This window comes from Ambystoma mexicanum, chromosome 13 (assembly GCF_040938575.1).
Source record: "Ambystoma mexicanum isolate Mex_15411 chromosome 13, UKY_AmexF1_1, whole genome shotgun sequence".
Lineage (NCBI taxonomy): Eukaryota > Metazoa > Chordata > Amphibia > Caudata > Ambystomatidae > Ambystoma > Ambystoma mexicanum.
In genome coordinates, this window is record NC_090938.1 from 719,479,039 (window position 1) to 719,502,722 (window position 23,684).

Here is a 23,684-nt window from a genome sequence, read left to right on the forward strand (position 1 = left end):
CGAGCCGGAGGAGCCTGGAAACTTGGAAAGAAAAACCGCAGCGTTTTCAAACACAACGTTGTATTTATGTTTGCGTTTTTAAAGGTGCGGTTTTATTTCTAAGTTTTCAGGGCTCCTCCAGCCCGGAAAACTTAGAAAAAAAACCACAGCTAGTGCTTATTTTTTTTTTTTAAATAAATAGCACTTAACGAGATTCAGCTGCAGCTTTCCTGCTCTGGTCTCCGGTCCCCGTCCTCCGCGTACAGCACCAATAAAGGAAAAGCCACCCAGCGATAGCTTTTGTTTACTACAGCTGGCTGGCTTTTCCTTCATTAGTGCCGCAAAAGCAAAAGCCAGCACAGGCGGGCATCCATTTCACAAAATGGATGCACCCATGTGCTTGCTTTTGCGAATTTTGAGCTTGAATAGCTCAAAATTTTACATAGGAAGTTTAAAAAAAAAAAAAAGTGCTAGTATTTTTTTTTTAATGTTGCCTATCTATTTTTTAAATAAAATGTTTTACTGGACTATCCCTTTAACGAGCAGAGCAGGACGTTTGGCCGTGACCATTTCGGCACGAGATATTTCGGCGCGACCTTTCGGGTGCAAGTCATGTTTCGGCGCACCCTGTTGGACGCAGCCGGCAGGGCGCTGGGACATTTGGGGGAGAGTTCATTCTGTTAATTGTGCATCTTTTGTCCGGATCTGCCACCTAGTGGCGCTTGCGAAATCATGTCTGGGAGAGAGTGCGCTTGCTTATTATTAGTGACATTTTTGTACTGTTGCGTTTGAGGCATAGAGGTCCAAATGCTACTAATGCAGCAAGGGTGGGCTTGAACTTTTGGCTGCTTTGAATCTCTGGCCAAGCCCACCTAAAGCCCCGGCTGCAGCATGTATAGTTGCTAGGAATATGCAAACAGCACGTAACACGAGGATCACACCTGCATTCACTTAAGCTTGGAAACATATCTTGCATTGTGCTTTGATTGCTGAATGTAACAGGGAGAATGTATGGAGATGAATCCTTGGAATGGAGGTGCAAAGCTCGCACACTGCGAGCGGAAAATGTATGGAGATGAATCCTTGGAATGGAGGTGCACAGCTCGCACACTGCGAGCGGAAAATGTATGGAGATGAATCCTGGGAATGGAGGTGCACAGCTCGCACACTGCGAGCGGGAAATGTATGGAGATGAATCCTGGGAATGGAGGTGCACAGCTAGCACACTGCCAGTGGGAAATGTATGGAGATGAATCCTGGGAATGGAGGTGCACAGCTCGCACACTTCGAGCGGGAAATGTATGGAGATGAATCCTGGGACTGGAGGTGCACAGCTCGCACCCTGCGAGCGGGAAATGTATGGAGATGAATCCTGGGAATGGAGGTGCACAGCTCGCACACTGCACGCGAGGCTCACTTTAGGGGGAAATGTATGGAGAGGAATCCTGGGAATGGAGGTGCACAGCTCGGACACTGCGATAAGGAAATGTATGGAGATGAATCCTGGGAATGGAGGTGCACAGCTTGCACACTGCAAGCAAGGCTCACTTTAGGGGGAATGTATGGAGATTAATCCTTGGAATGGAGGTGCACAGCTTGCGAGGCTCATTTTAGGGGGAAATGTATGGAGAGAAATCCTGGGAATGGGGGTGCACAGCTCGCACACTGCGAGCGGGAAATGTATAGAGATGGATACTGGAAATGGAGGTGCACAGCTCGCACATTACGAGCAGGAAATGTATGGAGATGAATCCTTGGAATGGAGGTGCACAGCTCGCACATTACGAGCGGGAAATGTATGGAGATGAATCCTTGGAATGGAGGTGCACAGCTCGCACATTACGAACGGGAAATGTATGGAGATGAATCCTTGGAATGGAGGTGCACAGCTCGCAGACTGCGAGCAGGAAATGAATGGAGATGGATCCTGGGAATGGAGGTGCACAGTTCGCACACTGCGAGCGGGAAATGTATAGAGATGGATACTGGAAATGGAGGTGCACAGCTCGCACATTACGAGCAGGAAATGTATGGAGATGAATCCTTGGAATGGAGGTGCACAGCTCGCACATTACGAGCGGGAAATGTATGGAGATGAATCCTTGGAATGGAGGTGCACAGCTCGCACATTACGAGCGGGAAATGTATGGAGATGAATCCTTGGAATGGAGGTGCACAGCTCGCACATTACGAGTGGGAAATGTATGGAGATGAATCCTTGGAATGGAGATGCACAGCTCGCAGACTGTGAGCAGGGAATGAATGGAGATGGATCCTGGGAATGGAGGTGTACAGCTCGCACACTGTGAGCGAGGCTCAATTTAGGGGGAAATGTATGGAGATGAATCCTTGGAATGGAGGCGCGCAGCTCGCACATTACGAGCGGGAAATGTATGGAGATGAATCCTGGGAATGGAGGTGCACAGTTCGCACACTGCGAGCGGGAAATGTATAGAGATGGATACTGGAAATGGAGGTGCACAGCTCGCACATTACGAGCAGGAAATGTATGGAGATGAATCCTTGGAATGGAGGTGCACAGCTCGCACATTACGAGCGGGAAATGTATGGAGATGAATCCTTGGAATGGAGGTGCACAGCTCGCACATTACGAGTGGGAAATGTATGGAGATGAATCCTTGGAATGGAGATGCACAGCTCGCAGACTGCGAGCAGGGAATGAATGGAGATGGATCCTGGGAATGGAGGTGCACAGTTCGCACACTCCGAGCGAAGCTCATTTTAGGGGGAAATGTATGGAGATGAATCCTGGCAATGGAGGTGCACAGCTCGCACACTGCGAGCGGGAAATGTATGGAGATGAATCCTGGCAATGGAGGTGCACAGCTCGCACACTGCGAGCGGGAAATGTATGGAGAGGAATCCTGGGAATGGAGGTGCACAGCTCGCACACTGCGAGCAGGAAATGTATGGAGATGAATCCTGGCAATGGAGGTGCACAGCTCGCACACTGCGAGCGGGAAATGTATGGAGAGGAATCCTGGGAATGGAGGTGCACAGCTCGCACACTGCGCGCGAGACTCATTTTAGCAACTGGACGCCTTTAGTAAGTGAAAGCAGCAGGGATTTATGTATTTGGATAGAGCAGCCGGAGCTGACTAAAGCTTAAAATGAAAGGTAATGTATAGGAAGTATTACTGTGATATATAACAGCAGGAAACAAAAAATAGAAATGAGTGAGTTATTTTGTTCAAAATCCACGTCTGTGTATGAAATGGTGCCCATTAGCTGCTGCTCCCAAAAGTCAGGGTGCATCAATACAGGGACCACCGGCAACATGTAGAGTACCTTTTCTTGTTTAAATGTATTTTTGGTTAAAATCATAAACTTTACACATTACTATGTAAAACCAGATTACAAAAATCCTTGAAATACAATAAAATAATAAAATATATCGCAAGTTCATACATTCTAATTAAAGTTAAGAGACATAAAAGCATACATACTAACTACACATGTGCACTATGATGTCATGGATAGGTTTCTCCAGATGGATAGTTCACGAGTGAAAGGCTGTTGGTCTATGATGTCAGGACGGCCTGCCCGTTGCAAGTTCCAATCTGAAGCCAGGGCAGACTCTGCCTTTCATCTTCCCGATTCATGAATAGAGTAGCATTACATGGGGTAGTAATAATACCTGTTACTAGGCACCAACAGGAAGAAGTGATGTGTAAGAACACAAGGCAATGCCTTTCTCGCTCCTCGTCCCCACCAGTATTGTTTTGCCTATTTTTCTTTCCCTACTGAAGGAAAAGACTCTTGCAGGTGTGGTCGCAATAAGGAACAAGTTACTTACCTGTAACTGTTATTCTCCAGCATGGGTCTGGCATGGATTCACATGCTCATGAACATTCCCCGTCGTCAGGCCGGGAATCCTCGGTATAGAAAAAAAATAATTATCAGTTTCGTTTTTCTGATCTGTCTTTCTCAGTAGTAACCAATCACTGGTCTCTGGGTCATACTGCCCCCAGCCAATGACTGCCCTCTCCCTAAACCCCGCCCCTGGCAGCCATCCTCAGATTTGGTAGCACGTGAAGTGGCAGTATGACCAAGTGAAGAGCCGCAGAGGGGTAGGCGGGGGGGTTCGCATGTGAATCCATGCCAGACCCATGCTGGAGAACAATAGTTACAGGTAAGTAACTTGTTCCTTCTCCAGCATGGGGTCTGGCATGGATTCACATGCTCATGAATATAAGAATACATAGCAGTATACACATGCACAACCACGGAAGGTGGCAAAAGGCTCAATATCAAGCAATACAACAACTCAACATTAAGCAACTCTTACCTGCTCATCAGGCTCACCTTAGGCGAACAGGTTGCACAGCATTGCCTGGCCGACTCTGGACTCCTCCCTGGAATCCCGGTCGATGCAGTAGAATCTCGTGAAGGCGTGCGTCGACCTCCACGTAGTAGCCCTGCAGATGTCGAGCAGGGGCACACCAGACAGGAACGCCGTAGTAGCAGCGATCGCTCTGGTTGAATGGGGCCTCGGACGGCCTGGCAACGGTCGGTTTGCCAACCGGTGACAGTACATGATGCAGCCGGAGAGCCATCTGGAAATGGAAGTCTTCGAGAGAGCCTTCCCTTGATTCACAGGTCCAAAGTTCACAAACAGCTGTGATGTCTTCCGAAAACTCTTCGTGCGGTCCACGTAGAACTTCAGCGCTCTAGCTACATCCAGCGAGTGCAGCGTCCTCTCAGCCGGCGACGGGAAGAAAACTGGCAACACCAAGGGCTAGTTGAGGTGGAAGTCCGACGGCACCTTGGGCATGAAGGAGGGGTGCGTCCTCAGCACCACCCTCGTGTCGTGAAAAGTCAAGTATGGAGGCTTGCAAGACTGGGCCTGGATCACTCTGACTCGTCGTGCAGAGGTGATGGCCACGAGGAATGCTTTCTTCCACGACAGAAACTTCAACGGCACTGAATGCATAGGCTCGAATGGGGCCCCCATGAGCCTAGTCAGCACCACGTTGAGCTCCCACGCCGGGGCAGGGGCCTTCACCGGCGGGAATGATCGGAACAGTCCTTTCATAAATTCCTTCACCAGTCGATGAGACCACAAGGACGCCCGTCCTGTAGTTCTGGTGTAACGTGAGACGGCAGCCAGATGTACCTTGATGGAAGCGTGAGATAGGCCAGCCTTGGCCAAAGACAATAGGTACGGCAAAACTTGAGGGGCCGTAATCTGCAGAGGGTTAATCTTCTGTGCACGGCACCAGACAGAGAACCTCTTCCATTTGTGTCCGTAGCACTTGAGAGTTGAGGATGCCCTGGCCTTCGCAAGAAATCTCTGCAGTCGGCCGGGATGTCGTATCCTCCAAACTCTAGTGCTGCAGGAGCCAGGCCTGCAAGTTCAGCGACTCTGGTTTGTGATGAAGAATGGCGCCGCCTTCTCTGGAGAGAAGATCCGCGTCCGTCGGCAGCTTGACTGGTGTGGACGCTGACAAGTCCAGAAGGTCCGGGAACCAGATCTGCCTCGGCCACGCCGGTGCGACGAGGATCATCCTGCACCGGGACCTCTTGAGATGGTTGACGAGCCGGAGTAGCAACGGCAATGGCGGGAACGCATAAAGGAACAGGCCGTCCCAGGGGAACGAGAAAGCATCGCCCATGCTCCTCGGTTGGGGAAACCTGCTGGCGAACCTCCGGCACTTGGAGTTCGCCGCCGTCGCGAAGAGATCGATCTGGGGTTCACCCCATCGTCGGAAGAGTCGGTCCACTTGATCCTGGCGCAGTTCCCACTCGTGGCACGAGCGCAGCTCTCTGCTGAGTGAGTCGGCGATGGTGTTTTTTATCCCTGCCAGATGAAAGGGTACCAGAAACATCTTTTGGGCGACGGCCCAATGCCACAGATCCTGGGCTTCCTTGGATAGGGCAGGGGATCTGGTTCCGCCCTGCTTCCGAATGTAAAACATTGTGGTGGTGTTGTCCGTGAAGATCCTCACCACCTTGCCCTTGAGGGACGGAAGGAAGGACCTGAGGGCCCAGAACACTGCACGGAGCTCCAAGATGTTGATGTGGAGAGTCTTCCCCTCCGGGAGCCAAAGGCCTCTCGCGTGGAGACCCCCGGTGTGCGCTCCCCAGGCATCCGTCGTCACCGTCACCTGGTGGGCCGGGGCTAGGAAACCTGTTCCCGCCGTCAGATGAGATCGGACACCCTACATTCGTATCGCCTTACAGAACGCTTCGTGGAGCGGGATCCTGTCCTCGAAGCTGCCCGTCGTCTGGATCCAGTGGGCTTCGAGGAATTCTTGCAAGGGCTGCATCCGAAGTCTGCAGTGGTGCACCAGACAAATGCAGGAGGACATCATTCCGAGTAGGGACTTGATAGACCTCACTCTGGCCACGTCCGTGGCCAGCAGACGTTGCACCTTTCCTAGGATGGTCCTTATCCTTTCCTCCGACGGTGAGGCCTGCCGCGCCACTGTGTCAAGCTGTGCTCCCAGAAACAGGGCGACTTGCGACGGGACCAGGTGGGATTTTGGAAAGTTGATGGAGAACCCCAGGTCCGTGAGCAGCTGGACGGTCTTCGCAGTGTGTTCCACGGCGAGCTCCCTTGTCCTTGCCCGTATGAGCCAGTCGTCCAGGTAGGGGTAGACGTGGATCCCCTGCAGGCGCAGCCGCGCCGCCACCGGTGCTAGGCACTTGGTGATCACCCTGGGCGCCGTGATGTATTTGTTCAGTCGTCGCAGGTCCAGGATGGGACGCCATCCTCCTGTCTTCTTCTTTACGAGGAAGTATCTTGAGTAAACTCCGGAGCCCCGAAGCCTCTTTGGAACGAGCTCGATGGCACCTTTCCTGAGCATCCCCCTTACTTCCAACGGCAGTTGAGGGACGTGATTTTCCTTCCTGGCCATGGGAGGAATGCGGGGGCACCTCCTCTGGAACTCGAGGGCGTGCCCCAGGGCCAGGGCATCCAGCACCCAACGGTCGGTGGAGATGGACTCCCACACCCCGACGAACTGCGTCAGCCGGCCTCCCATCGGGGTGCTTCGGCGGGGGCCCGACCCGACGGTCGGTTCAATCTTGCTTGGAGGCCGCTTTGCCTCCTTGACCACCTTGGCGACGACGGTGGGATCCACCTGACTTGCCGCGACCCCTGTAGGCCTCCTGCGATGAAGATCTTGCCGCTTGACGGTTCGTAGAGGAGCTGCTGCCGGCTCCCTTGGAGGCACCCTGTCTGCCTCCGGAGCTCCGAAAGGACGGCCGTCGCTGTTGGAGCACACCCAGTGCACGGGCCGTCTCCGTGTCCGTCTTGATCGCCTGAAGGGACTCATCAACTGCCTTGCCAAAAAGGTTGTTCTCATCGAAGGGCATGTCCAAAACCTTGGTCTGTATGTCCTGGCGGAAATCCGTCGCCTTGAGCCATCCTCGTCGTCTCAGGCAAACGCTGTTGCCCAACTGACGGAAACCGGTGTCGGCGATGTCCGTAGCCACCGTAATGGCGTGGTCCGAGGCAATCTCACCTTCCTGTAAGATTTCCAGGGCCTCAGCCCTCTTGGCGTCCGGAAGGAAGTCCAACAGAGGGGCGATCTTAAACCACAACTCCCTGACGTAGCGGGCTACGATGGCCAGGGCGTTGGCCGTCTTGATGGTCGTCGCTGCAGATGAGATGACCCGTCGTCCCATCGCATCCAGCTTCCTACCCTCGCCGTCCGACGGGGAGGTTGAAGTCGAGGCCGATGCCCCCCCGCTTTCTTCTTGGCCGCCGCTGAAACGACCGAATCCGGGGTAGGTTGCGCCCTAAGGCACAAGGGGGCAGCGTCGGGGACCAGGTACTTCTTCTCGTACCGGTCCCTCTTCGCAGGAGCCGTGGCAGGGTTCTTGAGGAGGGCGAGCCCCTCATCCCAGATGTCATCAAGAAGCGGTACGGCGAAGACCGTCTTCCTTTTAGCCTTGCGCCGTTGGTAAAGGAACCCTTCCTTCTTCTTTTCTTCGGGGCAGAGCTGGAAGAGCTCGGATGCCCTGGAAATCATAGCATGGAAGGATCCAATCTCGTAGGGCGGGGACGTCCGGGCAGGGGGCGACAGGGGACACGTCCCGTCGTCGCCTCCGTCGTCATCCGTACCCGTCGTAGTTGTGTCCATGCCTGTATCATCCCCATGGGTAGTGGACCGGGGGGAAGGCAGAGAAGGCCGCAGAGGCGGGAGAGGAGGCCTAGGATGCGTCCTCCTCGTCTTAAGCGGCGGGCTCTCCGAAGGTCCTGGCTCCGGTTCCCCCGTCGGGTCTGGCTCAGGTACCTCCGTCGGGGGAAGAGGCAACCTAGTCCTTATCTCCGAGCAAAAGGACTGGATGGCTGACAAAATGGCCGCCGAGGTGTCCTGCGGCGCCAGAAACGACGGGAGCGAGGGCTCTTGAGGAGCCTCATCTGCAACACCGTCGCCCTCGTCGTCGCCCTCATCGGGATCCCTCCCGATGGGCTGGGCCTCCTCCACGACTTGGATGAGCTCCTCTTCAGAGGTCGTGTCCGTATCCACGATGGCCACCAGCCCCTCCCCCACCCTTTCCAATGTTCGTGGGGGTCTTCTCGATGGGCCTGAAAGACGACTCCCTCCGCGGTGGCAGGGAGACTCTGGTACCTGAGGGCGCCTCCACTGGTGTAGCCTCCACAGGCTGAGCCAGGGCCGCGGCGACATCCTCAATCGAGGTCTTAGCAGGGTGAATTAAGGCCAACGTCACCTTCTGTACGCCTGGGGCCTTCACCTTGGGGGGAGGGTCCGAGCCTCGCTCCCCCTCTGCCGGAATCTTCGAGATCGACCGGGGCCTCTCCAGAAGCTTCGCCGGGTTCTCGGACTTCCTCTTACCCGAGCCAGAGCGTTGGCTCGTGGTTAATGGCGCCGGGGAGGATGCGCCCTGCCTGGCAGCCAAGGAGCCCGACCGTTCGGCGCTCCCGGTGCCCGCGGACTCGCGTTGCTTAGCCTTTTGTTGGGCCCCCGTCACCGGGGCACCCTCACAGGACTTAGAAGACCGCTCGGACTTCTTTTTCTTCTTCTCGCCTGGCGGGCTCTTACCTTCCAGCCAGTTGGCGAAACGGAGGTGGCGATCCTTCATGGTCCGCTCCGACATGTTCCCACAAAACGCGCAGTCCTTTTCCTTGTGCGTCTTGTCCTCATGGAGACAGTAGAGGCATAACGAATGCTCGTCCTCCTTGAAAACTTTCTGAAGCTGGCATCTAGGGCAGGCCCTGAACAGCTTCCCAGGCGTCAAGCTCCCTTTCTCCTGGGCCATGTCCAGGGTAGGCCTCGGAACTTCTGGAATCCTCCAAAAGCGTAACTCGACGAAATCTTCACCCTTGAGGGGCGTAGAAACTCCGAAACGGATCCCCGTTGATCGGATGTAGAAACGGTGGAGCTTGAGGCTCTATTTAACCGAGAAAATGAGAAAATCTCCTGAAAAAAGCACGAAAACGCAGCAAAAGCTCGAGAGCTACAGCACAAGGACTCCCAACACTTGAACGTGCGGTAAAAATCTGAGGATGGCTGCCAGGGGCGGGGCTTAGGGAGAGGGCAGTCATTGGCTGGGGGCAGTATGACCCAGAGACCAGTGATTGGTTACTACTGAGAAAGACAGATCAGAAACGAAACTGATACTGATTTTTTTTCTATACCAAGGATTCCCGGCCTGACGACGGGGAATGTTCATGAGCATGTGAATCCATGCCAGACCCCATGCTGGAGAAAGTGCTATTTTAAATACTTCTCTAACGCGAAAGTAAATTGGCATCAGGTCTATATACATTAGCGGTAAAACATAGAAGTGAAACTCCAAAGGACAGGAAATAGTGAAGAAATGACTCAATACCAAGAGCCAATAGCAGGAGATTATCTGATAAATATTGCAAATAAACCTAACACTGAAAAGCCTTCTTGAGTAGAAGCAGGGGGCGGATGAGCCACCAAGAGCCTCGATCAACAGTGCCCCACCCAACCCCCTCCCTTTCAGATACAGGACAGTAACAAACCCCCCTCCCCCAATCAGAGGACAGTGCCCAAGCCCCCTCCCTCATTTCTCCCCCCCACACTAAAGAGGCAAAAGTAACTCGCACTTCTTAAACATCACAGGGCAGCGCCTGAAAGAAGCAATTGCCCCCTCACCCCCTCCCCAGAAATAAACTACTGACAGCTGAGCCCCCCCATAACAGAAACTGCAAAGACGAGGAGTACCCCCCTATCTTTATACACTGCTGATCATGGTCCCCCCCCCAAGACACAGCCCCCCTCCTTACCTGCTGTCAGGCTCCACTGCTCTCAGTCTCCTCCTGCCCCCGGGAGGATCCGCAGCCCCCCCTCGGGGCTCCATGTCCAGAAGTAGGGCCGCAGGGTGCGGGGGAAGGAGGCCCCGGAGAAGGTGAAGTGCAGAGCCCAGTTCTGCGCATCGTAGACCGAGAACCTGCACCCCTCATAGTCCAGGAAGAGGCCCAGGACCCTGGGGAGAGCGCGGGGGGTCAGGGGAGTCCAATGGCGGGAGGTGAAAGCCACGTATTCATCATCCCAGAACCCTACCGCCCAGAGTCCCCCCTCCGGTGATTCTGTGATCTCCTCCTTCCTGGGCAAAGACTCATCACACACCCCCAGGGCCCAGCACGTGCTGCCCCCCACCTCCACCTCCCAGTAGTGCCTCCCGGAGCTCAGCCCCTCCCTCCCCAGGACGATATCGCATTCAGTGAATCTCTGGGGGGTGTCAGGCAGATCCTGGGCCTCCTCTTCCCATCTCACGCTTCTCCCGTCCGCGGACACGATGAGCTCGGGATGAGCGGTGCCAGGATCCAGAGTCACCTCACCTGCAAGAGAGAGAAGCACGGCTCAGAATCCAGCCAATCACAGCGCTCAGACAGCCTGTCCATCACACCAGCAGGGACAGCACAGCCAATCACAGCCTGTCAATCATACAAACCGGACAGGACAGCCAATCACACCCTCCTGTCGCCAGACACCTGGAGGGGGAATGTGGCCAAACTCCGGAGATAACGGGGAGGCAAGGAGGGAGAGACACGACAATGGCAGAGAGGGGCACAGAAGAGAGACAGGCAGCGAGGGGACAGTGAGGCAGGTACAAGAGACCTGCAGAGAAGAGAGGGAGAGACAGGGAGTAGAGAAGAGAAGCAGAGAGGAGGCACTGAAGGAGATCTGCAGAGAAAATAGAGAGACAAACGAGACAGCAGAGCAGAGATGTGCGCGAGAGAGAAACAATAGGAAGGAGACAAAGACTAAGAGAGAAACAACAGGAAAGAGAGACAGACTAACAGAGAAACAGGAAAGAGAGACATATTAAAACAGAGAAACAACAGGAAAGAGAGAGACTAACAGGGAAACAGGAAAGAGAGACAGACCAACACAGAGAAACTACAGAAAAGAGAGAGACCGACTAACACAGAGAAACTACAGGAAAGAGAGAAACCGACTAACACAGAGAAACAACAGGAAAGAGAGACATACTAACACAGAGAAAAAACTGGAAAGATGGAGACTAACACAGAGAAACAACAGGAACAAGAGAGACTGACAAACAGAGAAATGGTAAATAGAGAGATGGACTAACAGAGAGAAACAGCAAAGAGAGAGAGAGAGACAGAGAAACAACAGGACAGATAGAGGCAGACTAATACAGAGAAATAACAGGAAATATAGAAACAGACTAACCCAGAGAAACAACAGGAAAGAGAGACAGACTAATAAGAGAAACAGGAAAGAGAAAGACAGACTAACCCAGAGAAACAGGAAAGATAGAAACAGACTAACCCAGAGAAACAACAGGAAAGAGAGACAGACTAACAAGAGAAACAGGAAAGAGAAAGACAGACTAACACAGAGAAACAACAGGACAGAGACAGACTAACACAGACACATGATGAAAGAGAGACAGACTAACAGAGAGAAACACCAGTAAAGAGAGACTAGGGTATACAGAGTGAGGGCGATAGGCGGAGTAGAGGGAGATGAGGTACAGTAGAGTGAGGTGAAAAGGGACATAGAAAGAAGAGAAGACAAGCAAGAAAGACACATAGAGAGGCAGAGAGAGAGACACAATGACACACAGAAGAGGAACAGGAGAAAGAAAGAAATAGCAAAGAAAGAGACATTTAGTGACGGGAGAACAAGAGAGAATTAGGGTGGGAAACTAACTGAGGAGGCCTGAGAAATACAGGCAAAGAGAAAGAGGGACAAGAAGAGAGCGACAGAGGGAGACCGGGCGAGCGACAGAGGAGCACAGACAGAAACCTAACCAGGAAGAGACAAATGGAAAGACAGAGAAAGGCATACAGGAGAGATAATACAGTGCGGCAACAGGGAGAGATACTATAAAAAAAACAGAGGAGGCGGAAGAACAGAGAACAAGGACACAAGAGAAGCAGAGAGAGAAGATGGAGAGAGCGTGAGTGGAAGAGGAAGAAAAGGGGCAGAGAATGGGGAGGATGACAGGGGGACAGAGAGGCAGAATAGGAAAAGACAGCGAAAAAGACATGCAGAGAAGAAATAGAGAGCTGGTGATCAATAGGCTGACAGCAGGCCAGACAAAATCAAAGCAGAGAAGGAGACATGAAACTAAAGAGTAGGGAGAGAAATAAAGGCAGGGGTGTCCACGAATGGGCCCCACCCCTTGCCTCCCCCCCACCTCCTCTGCCCTCGTTTAGAGGAAAGACAGGCGCGTCTCTCGCATATTTAATGCAAATTTTGGATATTGCTTGAGATTCCAAAGGAGAGGGATTGGATAGAGTATGAAATAAAACCCCAGTGGGGCTGAGAGAGAAACACAGCAAGAAAGAAAGATTATAAGGCAGAGAAACACAGCAATGAAGAAAGGCAGGCAGAAAAACACAGCAAGAAAGAAAGATTATAAGGCAGAGAAACACAGCAAGAAAGAAAGACAGGCAGAGAGAAACACAGCAAGAAAGAAAGATTAGCAGGTAGAGAAACACAGCAAGAAAGACAGGCACAGAGACACAGCAAGAAAGAAAGATTAACAGGAAGAGAAACACACCAAGAAAGAAATAGAGGCAGAGAGAAAGCAGCAATAATGAGAGACATGTAGAGACAAACACAGCAAGAAAGAGAGACAGGCAGAGAGAAACACAGCAAGAAAGACAGGCAGAGAGAAACACAACAAGAAAGAGACAGGCAAAGAGAAACACAGCAAGAAAGAAAGACAGGCAGAGAGAAACATGACAAGAAAGAAGGATTAGCAGGTAGAGCAACACAGCAAGAAAGAAAGACAGGCAGAGAGAAACAGCAAGAAAGAAAGCCAGGCAGAGAGAAACACAGCAAGAAAGCGAGACATGTCCAGAGAAACACGGCAATGAAGAAAGACAGGCAGGGAGAAACACAGGAAGAAAGAAAGACAGACAGAGAAACACAGCGAAAAAGAAATATTAGAAGGCAGAGAAACACAGCAAGAAAGAAAGACAGGCAGAGAGAAACACATCAAGAAAGAAAGTCAGGCAGAGAGAAACACAGCAAGAAAGCGAGACATTTCCAGAGAAACACAGCAATGAAGAAAGGCAGGCAGAGAGAAACACAGCAAGAAAGTGAGACATGTCCAGAGAAACACAGCAATGAAGAAAGACAGGCAGAGAGAAACACAGCAAGAAAGAAAGACAGGCAGAGAGAAACACAGCAAGGCAGAGAGACCGGCAGCGAGAAACACAGCAAGAAAGAAAGACAGGCAGGGATAAACACAGCAAGAAAGAGAGACAGGCAGGGAGAAACACAGGAAGAAAGAAAGACAGGCAGAGAGAAACACAGCAAAAAAGAAAGATTAGACGGCAGAGAAATACAGCAAGAAAGAAAGACAGGCAGAGAGAAACACAGCAAAAAAGCGAGACATGTCCAGAGAAACACAGCAATGAAGAAAGACAGGCAGAGAGAAACACAGCAAGAAAGCGAAACATGTCCAGAGAAACACAGCAATGAAGAAAGACAGGCAGAGAGAAACACAGCAAGAAAGAAGGACAGGCAGAGAGAAACACGGCAAAAAAGAAAGATTAGACGGCAGAGAAATACAGCAAGAAAGAAAGACAGGCAGAGAGAAACACAGCAAAAAAGCGAGACATGTCCAGAGAAACACAGCAATGAAGAAAGACAGGCAGAGAGAAACACAGCAAGAAAGCGAAACATGTCCAGAGAAACACAGCAATGAAGAAAGACAGGCAGAGAGAAACACAGCAAGAAAGAAGGACAGGCAGAGAGAAACACGGCAAGAAAGAAAGATTAGACTGCGCATGCAACATATCGGCTCCCGGCGGCCTCTGCATTTATCCTAAAAAATAATCCCTTTCTGCTGCTCGAGATTACCCCATCTGTTCCCGAGCAGAAGCGGACACACTTATGCAGCCGTCGCTGGATTTTGGGGACGAATCGGACCGGGGGACTCTAGCACAAGCTTGTAGACCGCCGGCTGATGATCCGCGGCCTACGCAGCGTGAGCGGAAGCGACCGCCCACTCCTCCCCCTCTGAGATACTCCGACACTGCAGAGCCCGGGCAAAAGTATGTGCCGGAGAAACGCTGGCGAACCGTCAGGAGAACCACCTGGCGCTCCGTTGGCACCGCCGGATCAACAACTGGGGTCCCTCCCACCTGCCTGATCCTCGGGACGCTGCGAGGTGTTGGGGTCGGAACACCTGCAGCCATCGATACACCGCACCCCTCTCACCCCTGGTGGCGCAACGCACCCAAGCAGCCCCCTCCTTCCTTCCTGAACTGCCGGAGAACCATGTGGGAAGCGCTTCACCGCCCCCTACGCACAGACCCGCGAACTACCCGGAGCGCTTGCCCCAGGCCCACACCGCCAGCCTTCCCCCAGTGATCCCCCCCCCCGTCAGTGAGACTGCATCGCCCAGGGTTGAGTCGCGGCATGACTAGAAAGACCGAGTGCTGCGCTCCCCTGCTGGTGGACATTACGTCGGCAACGGACCCAGCTACAGTGAGGTAGGAGTGTGTAGAGGACTGGGAGCTGGCCCTGTTTCCCCCCGCTTTCCCTTCACGGCCCCTCATATACCTGGACCGGCGACAGGACCTGTGAAGCCCACATACGGAACTGCAAGGGGTCAGGATAAACACTTGCCAGTGCTACGCCAGTGAATAGAACAGCGGCACGATCCCACATTTGCCGGAAAGACTGTTTCTTCCCCCCCTCCCTACGCAAGGCCTCTGCACACTCGGGCTGCGGTGGAGGTGGGGTGGTGGGAGACAACTTGCAGAACAGCTCCTGCGGAGCACCACTACCGCAGAAGCGAGCTCTCCCCTACACATACGGCAGCATCCTCAAGCACCTGGCGGCCCTGGAGGAGAGGCCCACACTTGAGGGAAGCACGCTCCACTGTCTTTGGCACCGGCCCTGCGTGGACACACCGCAGGCACCCCATACTGCTGCGACATAACAGTCTGACCCATGCAGGGCCCCTCCAGGCCTCATCATCCATCCTCCTTGCCCGACTCCGTGGAATTCCCAGACCTGCTGCCATACTGAGCGTGCCAACTGCGACATGGGGAAGGAGAAGTCTAAAAGGCAAACTATTCGAAGTAAAATGGACTTCTACACAACGGGGGCCCCCCCTGACAAGGGACTCAGACTCCAGAAGAGGAAGGTGCTAGCGGAGAGCCCCACAACCCTCCAATCTCCCTGACAGACCTTATGAAAGCGATTGGGGACTCGAGGACATCACTGGAACTAAAAATGGGAGGCCTATCTGCAGAGGTGTCCCTCATTTGACAGCATCTACGCAACCTCTCGGCAAGGGTCGGTAAAGCGGAACAAAGGGTGTCCGCTACTGAAGACACTGTCCACCGGCTGGGACAACAACTTGCCGCAATCACCCAGAAAGTCACCCAGCTGGAATAGCGCGCTGAGGACAGTGAAGGGAGAGCGTGGCGTAATAATCTTAGGATCCTTGGAATACCGGAAAAGGAGGAAGGTCCCAGCGCTGAACTGTTCCTGGAAGACTGGCTGGCGCACGTCTTCGCTCCCAAAAAATTATCCAAATTCTTCTCCATAGAAAGAGCACACAGGGTGCCCACTGGCCGACTTACCCCTGGAGCCCCGCCTAGAACAATAATTGCACGCCTGTTGAATTACAGAGACCACAATGCAATCCTGCAAATGGCAAGGGCCTCTGGCCCGATCAAGTACAATGGCTACAGGGTCGGATTCCACCCTGATTACACCAAGGAAGTTCAAAAGGCCCGCCAGTCGTTTGACTCAGTCAAGAAAAAACTCCAGTCGCTGTCTGTCAAATATGCCCTGTTCTTCCTGGCACTGCTTAAAGTCCACTTCAAGGGCACCACCCATCTGTTTTACAACCTCAAAGACGCATGGGATTGGCTCGAAACACGAGTCCTCACTGACTCTAGAACAAAATGCACACCGCCTGACCTGTCAGCGCAGAAACCCAGGTCTGGGCGACCCTCGCCCCCTCTATCCCCAACAAGTGCAGATGGAGATACCATGCAGCATCTGACTGACAGCCCCACAGAGAATGGTTGAGGCTTCAGTAATATGGGGGCCAACCTTCAATGTAACAACACGGGAACTCTGTCCCAGCGGCCGCCGCGCATCATGCGGTGTAGGCCCTACTCCAGTCCGGGTCATCCCGAAGAAGTTTTTTAGTTATGAATTTAATGTTTGGGCGACAGGTGCTCCCATTTGGGGGGGGAGTACAGGGTGGGGGGAGTTTTACGGATCTACGTTATCTAAATTATAGCATGAGAAGGCATTACAACGAGATTTACAGGCATGGTAATCAAACACTGTTCACCGGCAGGGCCGATGTTACCCGAACTATCCAGCTATCGCTCACACACTCACATGGCAACCTTTGGACGCCTCCTGCTGGTGAATACCTCTGCATACCTCGCCCATGCACGAGACCATCATTGATCCTCCCAGATGTCCTACTAGGCGACCCACGCAGATAAAGTAAGCACCAACGCCCTATCCTTATTGTCCTGGAATGTCAACGGCATTGGCTCTGGCGTGAAACGAAGACTGGTGCTTCAATATCTCAACCGATATTCACCAGACATAGTTTTCCTCAATGAAACACATCTGATGGGCACGAACAACAACTTCTTCAAACATTCCAATTACCCGCACACCTACCAAGCTGGATTCACAAGAGGCGCCAGGGGTACAATGATACTCGTCCATAAACAAGTTCCCCTACAAGTCTGGAAAGTAATAACTGATCCTCGGGGCCGTTATGTGATACTCCTCGCTGATATCTGGGGTGAGAAATGGGGCCTCGCTGCAATCTACACCCCCCTACGCTCACGAAAGAACTGCTGGCCGAGCTGCGGAACTCACTCTTGGAAGAGGAAGCCAGCCTATGGGTAATAGGAGGAGACTTCAATGAAGTGATGGATGTCACAACCATAGGAGACTGGGAACCCGACCTGCCCCGACATCGCTTGCTGCATTCACTGAAGCGCTAGGGCTAATAGACACATGGCGCTCACTTCATAGCGACAAACCCGGATTTTCCTTTTTCTCCAGCGTACATAAATCACTCTCAAGAATTGACTATGCCTTTATTACGCGCAGTGCAACTCACAGACTCCTATCAGCTGAATTCCTTGCAAGAGGAGTTTCGGACCACTCTCCGCTCCTTATAAAACCTGAAGAATGCCTGTCAACGTCCAGATAGCAACTGGCGCCTGAACACATACCACTTGCGGCTCCCTGAAATCGCAGAAAAACTGGAAAAAAAGACGACGGAATACTTTGAAATAAACAAGGGCTCAGTGGAATGCCCGATCTCGCTCTGGGAGGCATACAAAGCGGTCCTCCGGGGGGAGGCTATCTCGGCGATATCTGTCCATCGGAAACAACATGTCCAAAAGGCCAGGGAGGCAGAGGAGCAAGTACTCGAATACGAATGGCAAATCCTAACGCATAACACTCAAGAAGCAAAAGAAGCCCTGATCACAGCACAGGTAGCCCTCAGCAACATAGCCCTGGACAACGCACGAACGGCACATCAACTGGCCCGGAGCCAAATGTTTGAACGAGGTGATAAAGCCAACAAAACCCTGGCCTGGTTGGAGAAATGTGAACTAAGCAGAGGTCAAGTGAGGGCTATCAGATCTCCGGAGGGAACGTTGCTGACGGAAGACTCTGACATCGCTGCCTACTATCAGAAATTCTATACCCCACCCACCAGACGCTCCACACTTGAGCCCTCTTGCTACCTTGACCGGACTGAGATCCCAAAGCTTTCTCAACAGCAAACAGACCTCCTGAACACTGAAATCACGGAGAATGAAATACAAGAAGCACTTGCACAGCTCCAACCCGGGAAAACCCCCAGGCCCCAACGGCTTCCCGACAGAGACCTGGAAATGCCTGGGGCGGCGCACTACCGACTCATATGCACCGCATGTTCCTCCGAAGTAAAGAGCAGGGTGCACTCCCCCTGGACCTCAGAAGGGCCTGCATTGTCGTTATACATAAAACTGAAAAACCTCCGGCGGAATGTGCCTCCTACCGCCCCATTTCATTGATTAATGGAGAGGCCAAGGTCCTTGCCAGAGTACTGGCCAACAGATTACTAAAGGTGATTGAGACACTCGTCCACCCAGACCAATGCGGATTTATGCCCAACAAATCCACCCGCATGAATTTACAAAGAATCCAACTTGCTCTGAGCAGAACCGCAAAAATACCAGCACCACTGGCCCTCCTGGCGGTGGACTTCGAAAAAGGCATTTTACTCTGTGGGGTGGGACGCTTTATGGGCAATCATGGCCAGAATTAACCTGGAGCAGACATTCATATCATGGGTCAAACTCCTCTATGCATCCCCGTAGGCCACTGTGAGGGTGAACGGCCGGTCCTCTAAACCATTCCCGCTGGGCCGAGGTACTAGACAAGGGTGCCCCTAGCCCCACTTCTCTTCCTCCTCGCCATCGAACCACTAGCAATAGAACTCAGATCAAACCAAAACTGGATCGGATTTGCCTGGCCGGGGGGAGGGGAGGACCGGCTTTCGCTCTATGTGGACAACCTCCTTATATATCTCAGTAACCCGAATACCTCATGCCTGACTGTCTCCCTTATCCTTAGGGAATACCAAAATTTCGCAGGCCTAAAGGTAAACGAGGCCAAAACCATTTACTTCCCCATCCAAGGAGACGAGTCCGCGATCCCAGAGGTTTGCCCCTACCATGTCTGTATCAGGGAATTTAAATATCTGGGCATGCTGATGGACCCGACATTAGAGGGGTTCTTCGAACTCAACCTTCAACCCGTATTGGAGCGGTTTAATAGCGGCGTCTCCCATTGGCAATCACTCCCCCTGTCGCTAATAGGCAGAGCTGCACTGTTCAAGATGATGACCCTTGCCAGACTTCTATATGTTCTCCAAAACACCCCGCACACTATCCCCCGGGAAACCTTCACACTCATTGACAAGAGCCTTCGCACATTGCTATGGGGAGGGAAGCAACCCAGAATTGCCCTCGACACGCTCCAGTGATCGGTATGGGAGGGAGGCATCGGTCTACCCTGCATACGCACATATTAACTCGCGGCACAGGTAGGGGTGGTGAACGATTGGTTACACGCAGACCCTACACTCCCACACATCCGTATTGAATTGGAACCCATGTCCCCAGTCCCCCCACTACAGGTCCTGTATGCCAACAACAGCTGAATCCCGATGCTGCCCAAAATAACGCACCATATCCGTCGTGCCTGGCGAGACGCACATAATCTGGTTGGCTGGAAGGGGAAGCCTACACTATCCCAACCCATTTGGCATAACGCATACATCCCGGAAATAATGAAAATGGGCTCTTTTGAACACTGGGGGGCAAAAGGGATAAAGACACTGGAATGTCACCATACGAAATTTTTGAGGTTTTGAGGTTTTACAAATTTGTTCGCTAGGCGCAGATCTAGTACAGGGCGCATGGTTAAATCCTTTTTGGGTACAAGGAAGTACACTGAATAAATACCTTCCGTTACCTGAGATAGAGGCACGACCTCTATTGCTCCTTTTTCTAGTAGCTGGTTCACTTCTTGAAGAAGGATGGTGAGGTGCTCTGGTGATAGGGGGTCTGTACATGGGGGAGCGACTGAATTCTATACAGTACCCGTGGGCTATTGTTGACAGTACCCAGCGGTCTGATGTTATTCCCTCCCATGCTGGAAGAAAGGATGTTAACCGGCCCCCGACCGGCGATGCATGGGAGGGGACCCGAATCTTCAGGTCATTTGGTGTTGGTGACCTGGGAACCTCTAGGAGTGGAGCCCCGACCTCTTCCCTTGCCACGCTGTTGTCCTCTCTGGGCGTATTGTCCACTGGTTCCTTGATTAGCGGACCAGTTACCTGCAGAGTATTGCTGCTGTTGTTGGTGTTGGCCTCGAAAAAAGCGTTTGTTGCCATAACCTCGCTTATTGGGAGGCCTTGAAATCTGGTCTAGGGTTTTGATGGTATCAAAATCTTTCTTTGCAGTCTCCAGTGCGTCATCCACCGCCTTCCCAAAGAGGTTGGAGTCCTCTATTGGTTTATTGATGAGTGACGCCTGGGTTTCTGGCTTAAAACCTGAATTACGGAGCCAGACATGCCACTTGAGAAGGATCCCCAGGACTAGAGAATGGCCTGCCGTCTCAGCAGCTTCTAGTGAATTTTTGATGATGCTTTGGTTCACCAAGGTTCCTTCCGTTACCGTGGCTAGCAAGCGAGTACGTAGAGGCTCAGGCACCTCTTCGAGGTCTTGGCATAGTTTCCCCCATTGGGCATCTGCATAACTTGCCAGTAAGGAGTTGTTTTTGGCAATTCTGGTCGAAAAGGCTGCCGAGGCTGTAATCCTTTTACCTAGGGCGTATAGCTTCTTCCCTTCCTTGTCTGGGGGTGCTTCACTGGTTGATAGCGGAACCCATGCCCTTTTCCTTGTGTTTGTTACTATCAAGGAGTCTGGCACTGAGTGGGCCCTAATGTACAATGGGTCAGGCGGGGAGGGACTAAACAGCTTCTCAATCCTTGGGTTGACCCCTCTGACCAATGCAGGTGTAGATAGCGATGGAATAAGTCGTTGCTTTATTGATGCGAGAAGGGGAATGGTTTGGCTAGAAGGGGGTTTCTCCTTAATGATCTTTTCTACAAAGTCTATGTCGGGAGAAATTTTCCCAGTCTGAATTTTGAAATGTGCTGCTGCTTTACGTAGTAGCGCATTAAAAGTAGGTTGGGCATCTATAGGTGACGTGTTCCTGGCTGGTGTTTTAGGGGGTGACAGATTCAGGACGTCAGGGTCAGTTGACGCTGAAGGAGACTGCCAGGGCTGTGATGCACCCTCTTCTGGGTCTTCCTCGAAGCTCCCACCACCCATGTCTGTCTTCAAAACCTTCCTCATCTAGGTTTTGTTCCTCCTCGTTATTCAAGAACTCCTCATCTTCATGGAAGTGAGAGTCCTCTTCAGTGAGGTCATATATGTTATCATCCTCTTGATGGGTGTTAAAAAGTCTTGGGTATTTGGCCCTGGGGTCCTCCTGGGGGCCCTCTCTTGGTCTCTTGGGTGTTGGATGTTCAGGAGTAGACATGAATCTCTCCATCCTCTCCATACATGATTGGAGTCTTTCGTAGGGTCCCTTGTGATAGGCCAGAGTGGTCAGGAGGTGAAAAGAGTGGCTCCTGCGCCTGTAGCCATCTGGCTCTATCCCATAACATCGAGGCTAAGCTCCCTTCGCCTTCTGAGAACCATTCTCATAGGCTAGGTGTTTCCTTCGACGGATGGGGTGGTCCCTGCCTTCCTTCCGACACTTTTGGCGTTTCCCTGGCCTTGTGAGCGGTACTCGGAGTTTCTTTCGCTGTCCGTCTTTGGCTGTCTGTGGAAACTATACGTGCCAAGCTCTCGATGAGAAAATTGTCGGTCGAGGGTTCCTCTGGCGTCGATGTAACCGGTGTCGCATATTCTTCGCTGACGGGCGCTCTCTGGCGGGGCACGTCGCCTGGCGATTTGGTGATAGCGCCCTTATGTGGGGGAAGCCCAGTCGCTAGTCGCGGCTGCGATTGCGAGGGGGGCTTGTGACCCTTACGGTCAGTGGAGGCCGCCGGTAGGACCTGCATCTCCGTTGGCGCTAGTGCTTTCTTCGTCTTCGACAAAGAAGGGGCGTGGGTTGTGTGTTTATGTGTGTGTTTTTTGTGTGCGTCAGGGTCCCCGGGGTGTTCATCCTCATAAGTTGGGTGTGAGCCGGACTTGTCAGAGCCGGGGACAGACGATGAGGAGCGGGAATGCTCCCGAGAGGTCTACAACCTCAGAAACGGAGGTAGGGTTATCACTATCCTTGGCACACTCGGCGGCGGCAGCGGAGGAGGAATCAGCTCTATACATGGCGTAGGCTGCCCACCTCTTGACCCTGCGGTCCTTTAAAGTCTTTGGGCGAAGAAGCTTACAGGCCGCACAGCCGTCTTCGTTGTGGTCAAGGGGTAAGCAACGGTTACACCGTTTGTGCTTGTCCTTCCACGTAAATTTGCCCTTGCAGCGTGGGCAAAATCTTAAGGGAGTCCTCTCCATAGCTGAGGATACACATAGCAGTGATAACGACCTCAAAGGAAAGGGGGCGACAGAGAAAGGCATTTTTATAGAGAAGCAGAAAATGACACACGACCCCCACTCTCCCTACTGTGTAGGCTGGCGAGGCCAGGCCATGTGTCCCGCAGCGCCGGTGGATCGCCTCCGTCGAGATCCCTGCCGTCGAAGTTCTTAACCGGCGGTGGACAGCTTCACCGTCGAGGGAGGGATCTAATGTTATATGATCTTTAAAAGAATAACGACCAAGGGTCGAATTTCGTTTTGCAATGTTTCTCTAGCGAGCGCCGCATAAAGGCGACCAATATCTGGGCGGAAAAAAACAATCTGAGGGACCTCGACGCGTGAGGGATTGTGGGTACACTGCACGTCACTATAGGGATAGTGTTACAGACACGCCTAAGTCGAAGTCCCCTTTTCGACTACGAAAAAAAAGATGCAATACTCTGCAGTGACCACTGGATGTCGGACTATGCACAGCATGTGATTCTAAGCAGATTAACAAACATCAGAAACAGATTAGAAAGTAGAGAAAAACAGCAAGAAAGAAGACAGGCAGAGAGAAACACAGAAAAAAAGAAAGATTAGAAGGCAGAGAAACACAGCAAGAAAGAAAGACAGGCAGAGAGAAACACGGGAAGAAAGAAAGATTAGAAGCAGAGAAACACAGAAAGAAAGAAAGTCAGACAGAGAGAAACACAGCAAGAAAGCGAGACATGTCCAGAGATGCACAGCAATGAAGAAAGGCAGGCAGAGAGAAACACAGCGATAAAGAAAGGGAGAGCTGCAAAGAGAGAAACAGAGCAAGAAAGAGTGGCAGAGAGAAACACAGCGAGAAAGAAAAACAGGGAGCAAGCAGAGGAAAATAGGTAGGCAAAGAGAAACCCAACAAGAAAGATAGGCAACGAGAAATATAGCAAGAAAGAAAGACAGGCCAGAAAGACAGGCCGACAGAGGGAAACACAGCAATGAGGAAAGACAGGAAGCAGGAAGAGGGAAAGATAGCAAAAAAGGAAGGCAGAGAGAAAGACCAAGAGAGACATGTCGACAAAGAAATACATCAAGAAAAGAGGGAAAAAGAGAGAAATATAGCAAGAATGAAAGACAGGCAGGCAGAGAGAGAAACACGACAAGAAAGAAAGATAGGCACGCAGAGAGA

General features: G+C 52.2%; 1 protein-coding gene across 4 annotated transcripts in view; it reads right to left on the minus strand.

The window, feature by feature from the left end:
- LOC138521796 (E3 ubiquitin-protein ligase TRIM39-like) overlaps positions 1-23,684 on the minus strand; it is a 135,493-nt gene that overhangs the window by 37,974 nt on the left and 73,835 nt on the right. For 3 of the 4 annotated variants that reach the window (XM_069634896.1, XM_069634895.1, XM_069634894.1), the window contains one exon: positions 10,229-10,783. The exons of the other annotated variant lie outside the window; for it this stretch is intronic. In XM_069634896.1, the coding sequence (XP_069490997.1) occupies positions 10,251-10,783 (533 nt within the window). In that variant the 3' untranslated portion in view covers positions 10,229-10,250. The remainder of the gene's footprint in view (positions 1-10,228; positions 10,784-23,684) is intronic. 4 annotated transcript variants of the gene reach the window in all.